The 5456-nt window shown below is 37.2% G+C and overlaps 1 protein-coding gene across 1 annotated transcript in view; it reads right to left on the reverse strand.

Moving 5' to 3' along the window:
* Window positions 1–495, reverse strand: part of LOC106523009 (troponin C, skeletal muscle) — a gene marked incomplete at its 5' end in the record, with an annotated part of 4717 nt that extends 4222 nt beyond the window's left edge. The window contains 2 exon segments of the mRNA XM_014016289.1: window positions 1–20; window positions 441–495. Of these exon segments, the coding sequence (XP_013871743.1) occupies window positions 1–20; window positions 441–450 (30 nt within the window).
* Between the last annotated feature and the right edge of the window lie 4961 nt (window positions 496–5456).

The following is a 5456-nucleotide window of genomic DNA, read 5'->3' on the forward strand; positions in this document are numbered from 1 at the left end:
GTCGAAGGCGGCCTTGAACTCTAAAGGACAAACAAACAAACAAACAAACAAACAAACAAACAAACAAACAAACAAACAAACAAACAAACAAACAAACAAACAGCAGCTTAATAGAAAGATAGAAAGCAGCAAAGCTAAATTAAAACATTATCTCTTAAAGTTAAATGTTTTTTGTTTAAAACTTTTACACGGCTGTAAGAAAACCAAAATCTACACAAGTTTGTTCCATTTTATGACTTTTGTTTTTCTTCCAAAGTGACAGCAAACATCGGGTGTTTGTGTAAACTACACAGAGGAAGTTAGTCAGCTGAGAGTTTTAATAAAACTCATCCAGGAGATCAYCTGATATTTTGCTAACACAACATTCAACACAGMTAATTACAGTTCATTACTTGCTGTTTCATGGTTGTGAATTAAAAAAAACAGAGATTAAAACCCACCTGTGATCATCTCCTCAGTTAGGAAGGAGCGGGCGTCAGTTTGAGCGTCAGTGGGCTGAAAAAATAAATAAATAAAAAACAGAAATTAAAGAAAATTATAAAAAGCTAATAAACAGTTAATTAGAAGAAATGAGGATTGTTGGACATGAAGGGTTTCTAAAACTTATAAAAAGAAGAATATGTTTTTTTCGTATTTATCCTTTTTACAGAGAAAAATAAGAATAACATCATCTAAAAACCCTTAAATCTTTTAAAGACAAAATTAGGAGTGAGAYAGAAATTGTGTTTTGCTCCCGTGAGCCTGAACTAACTTTTTTTAATTCAAACCTGCAGTTTGCAACAATTCATTTACTTTTGCATTAAATTAGTTAAAACTCCTAACTGGCTGCAATTTGCTTTTGTATTTTCACAAATTTTTTAACAAAAAAGAAACCCTAAAGACTCAAATCRGTGCAACGTTAACTGGAATCTTTCACCAGCTGGTTGAAATGGTTCTTAAAGTGAAACACTGCTCAGATTTCTAACCTGAATAAAAAAGCTTTAGAGCTTTTATACAGAAGCTGATTTCAGTCCTCTTCAAACTGTAAAATAACGACCTTCTCTGACTAAGCACTAAAGGATGAATCATATTTATTTGTGTAATAAAATTCAGAGAAGTCCTCAAGCACTGTTTCAGTTTCGTTGGAGGAACCCTGAAGTGAATAAGCATGAAAATCTAACTTAGACTTGAAATTTAAACACTTTTATCCAGTTTACTCTCAGTTTACTTATTGTAGTTTGAAATAAACGTCTCAGTTTTCTTGACAGGAACTTCAAACGTTTACGACAAACAGAAGGTCACACAAACTCCCCTCTGAGTTTACTCTGAGGCTATATTTAAGGTGAGACTTGCGGGAGGATTTGGGAGGGATTTTCTCAAGGTGACCGTCCAAAATTAGAACAGTTGGAAAAAGACGGCGCGACTTGTCGCTTCACTCAGCTGCTAGCTTTCTGTCTTCTGCCTCCTTCCCTCCGGTCTGAATAACACTGATTGTAAAACGACAGAATTTGAAACAAAAGATGAACTGTGAAAGTGATCAACAGCAGATTAGCAGCCAGGAAAATGGTTTTCTATATGTAGCAATAACAAGAATATGAGTGAATCCAGTAAACTCCAGTTCTTTAGAAATCCAGTAGTTTTCCAGATAAAGCAGAACACYTCCTTCATGTTTTATCCATCTTCTCTCATCTTGTTTTGTTATCTTCTTCAGAAGAAAACAATGAAATCCTCAAGGATTCAGTAAAACCAAACTGTTGTCCTCTTGTCTTTGTTTGTCCCCCTCTCTCTTTGGATTCTTACCATGGTGGCTGGTTGTTCTGAGCAACTGTACAAAAAACAGTGAAGAAAGAAAGAAAGAAAGAAAGTCCTCCTCCTCTACACTTCAGGTGGCTCACTGACTTTGTCCACACTCCATAAGTACCCTTTCTTCTGAGCACAATTTCTCTACAATTGATCAGGATTGGGCCACAGACGAATCCTCGGATCAGAGCCGGCCAATCAAATCGGGCGTTGGTCCTCTGACAATCTCCTGATGGACGTCCCCTTGTGTGGCATCCTTGCCAGTCCCCCTTTTTTAGATAGCACACAAGCTCTCTGTCATTCATAAAAAAAAAAAAAAGAAAAGCCAGCACAGACATCAAGCAGCTGGAGGATATTTTGGCAACCGATCAACCAGACATCTCTGGTTGTGCAGAGGGATTCTTGGTTTCACAAGCTGTGCAAAAAYCAGCAAATGTCCATGATAGCACACACCAAACTTATAAATGCCAAGATTAACACCTCGCTGCATCAACTCCCCTCACAGCGTCTGTTAACTCATCCATCCACCAGCCTCTCCGTCCTCACTCCTGCTGAGTGCATGCATCTCCGACATCTGTAACACAAGATGAGTGCAAAAAGTCTCAAGCAACTGCTCTCTGCGTTGTACAATTACAAAAAAACAAACAAAAAAACTCAAGATGTGTAAAAATGCAAATGAAGTGAAATCATTTGCAAACTTCATAAACCCAACTCCAATACAATGAAAACAACATGTCAAATGTTGAAAGCAAGACTTGCGAACTTGAGAAAATGGTCATTAACAAGTCATTTTGAATTTRATGGCAACTTAAAAAAGTTGGGTCTCGAGTAAAAGACAGCTGTAAAAATAAATGAGAAACAGCTGGAGGAGCATTTTGCAACTAATTAGGATAATTAGCAACAAATCAAGAATTCTTAGAAGTAGAGAGGGGCTGATGTTCATGAGTCTGCAAAACTGTTCAAAYCTAGCAGAACAATTACAATAACATTCTCCACCTTCCCCTTCAAGCAGGGGCGGAGCTAAGCTTTTTGACAAGGGGTGGCCAAGGTGTTTTTTTAGAGGGCACAAAAAAACCCATATAGAATTCATTAAAAAAATTAAGCATCAACATTAAACCTGTAACTCTTTTATTCTTAAAAAAATCTAATATCCTTTGCTCTCTTGACCACATTGTTAGCAGGGCGGAGCTAGACATTTTTTTGCAAGGGGTGGCCAAGGATTTTTGTAGGAAGCACATACAAATAAAGAAAAGCTTCCTGGAACTGAAAACTCAAAATGGCAAGGTGGAATTTTGTGTGATCATAACTAAGAACAATAATAAAAAAAACATGCTAAATACTAGTCACAACTTATGATCCAAAGCTGAAGATTAGTGTAGAAGTAGCCAAAAACATTTTTTACCAAATGCTAAATGCCAATCCAAAATTCAAGATGGCCACCACAGTTAATTTTAAAATCTATTCAGCCATTTTAAGACTTACTGAGATTAAATTTACAGTGATGTATCCAAGGACGATCACACGATGCTAATCCTAAATCATTAATGCTAATTCTAATTATACAAAGGTCTGTAATTTAGCCATTTTTAAACACACGCAGCTAATAACTTTATATATGTATATATTAGAGAAAAAAATCCAAGTTCCCCACCAACTTGTCAGTTACTTGGAGGTGGCCAATCAGTTTCCAGAGAGGAAACTTCTGGCTCTGCAGAGATACACAATCCTTCCAGCGAGTTCTGGTTCTGTCCCGGGGTCTCTTACCAGTAGGACCTGCCTGGAAAACTTCCAAAGGGAGGCATTCAGGAGGCATTTTAATCAGTCAGAACCACTTCAACTGACGCCTTTCGATGTGAAAGAGCCCCCCGCCTTCCTTTAAGAAATCAGGAAAATCTTTCTTTTCCATAAAATGGTACATTTCCTTTAGCTTGTTTCATCCTCACTGAGTAGGCTTATGCTTCATACAGGAGTCATAAAGTTTGAACAACTCAACTCGATGTTTTCAGATCTCCTGCTTTAATACAGCAGGTATGTTGACGTATTTGCATGAGAGTTTGACCGTTTATCAAGCATTCACATTACATAACGCCCATTTTTCTTCTGTGGGTTTTTCAGCATCTTATTCCACAATGTTTGTTCTATTTCAACAATTTATTTATAAAAGACATTCAGGTCTTTCAGGACATTCTGATTACAACATTTGGTACTTCAGCAGTTTGTATGTTTTGAGTTATTTAGCTTTTTCTGACGTTTTTTCTCATTGAAAAAATGGAGGTGCTGTCCACATTCTTAAAACTCTTTAAGTACTAAATTTTTACAGTACGTTTTAACTTTATTTTTTTATTTTTAACTCCATTTCAGCTTCCTTTGGTTTTTATTTGGCTGCTTTTTGAGCCATTCTGCTATTCTTCAGTTAATTTAAAGTTTTTGTATATTTTTCAGCTGCTTTCTGCTAATTTCAGCTGTTTTCTGTGTTTTTAGCTAATTTGATTTGTCCCCCAACTATTTTCACCTTTTTGTGATAATTTCATCTTATACTGCTTATACTTATTCAGCAAACATGCTCTTTCTGTTCCTTTCTGCTAATTTCAGCTATTGTTTTTAACCTATTTGGTTTCAGCTTTTTTAGCAAAAATGTTTCAGCGTTAGGCATTCACACTGAATATTCGCCGGAATTGAAAATTCTCTAGTTTGAATTGTGTTTTTTATGTTTTATCATCATTTTAATTATCTATTTTGAATTATCTAGCTTTTTGAAACTTCCTGTTCAATTTCTATATGACTTGCTTGTGAATTATCACTCCACTCAAGCTCTTAAAAGCCTATTTGGAGGTTAAATAGAATGCACAGGAAGCTTGTGAAAGAAAGGTGCCATTACTCCTGACCAACAGGGGGCCATTATTCAATAAAAATGCTGCAAATTAAATGAACATAAAAGCTGAATTTAGTGGCTCAAGTTGTGAAAATGTAATGGAAGAAAGTGTTTCATTTATTGCAACTTGTCGGACCAGTTGTGTGAAACAAGAGAAGAAACAACAAACTGAAGTTTAAAGAAACTGTTTTGTTATCACGGTTTCTATTTTGAAWGTTTTGATCCTCCTCGTCTTATTTTTCGCTCTCCCCCTCCTCTCTGTTTTCTCCCAGGAGGCTACAGAGCRAGTTCAGTTTACAAATCATCCAGCTTATGTCACCTCATCCACCGAGAGGCTGTCTGACTGGCAGCACCAGCTGAAGTTCTGCCCAGCCCAAGATTTTCCACAAACACTCCTCTTCCAGTGGGAGGGGAGGGAAACAATGCCTGGTCAGGTTCAAGAGATCTGCTTGATTAAAGAAACACAAGGAGCAAACTGTTTTCCTTGTTGCTATCATTTTTCATTTTCTCTCTCCATATTTTCCCTCCTCTGTCACATTCTGTTCCTGGACACGCCCTCCAGGAGCAGCTGGGTCTTTAAGACCAACAGGGTCTATAAAAAGGCAGAATGCCACTCCTCCCCCATGTCAGACGGATGTCCCGTCATCTCTGCTCCTCTAATGTCTTCCTCTTTTGCTTTTCCCATTTCTAACTTTAAACTCCTCCTCAAACCAGGCGTGACACAAAAACATCAGCCTACCTGAGTATTGTTGCTGACCATGTCCATCCCTTTATGACCACAATGTTCCCAACATCTGATGGCTAC

Source organism: Austrofundulus limnaeus, unplaced genomic scaffold (assembly GCF_001266775.1).
Source record: "Austrofundulus limnaeus strain Quisiro unplaced genomic scaffold, Austrofundulus_limnaeus-1.0 Scaffold142, whole genome shotgun sequence".
Lineage (NCBI taxonomy): Eukaryota > Metazoa > Chordata > Actinopteri > Cyprinodontiformes > Rivulidae > Austrofundulus > Austrofundulus limnaeus.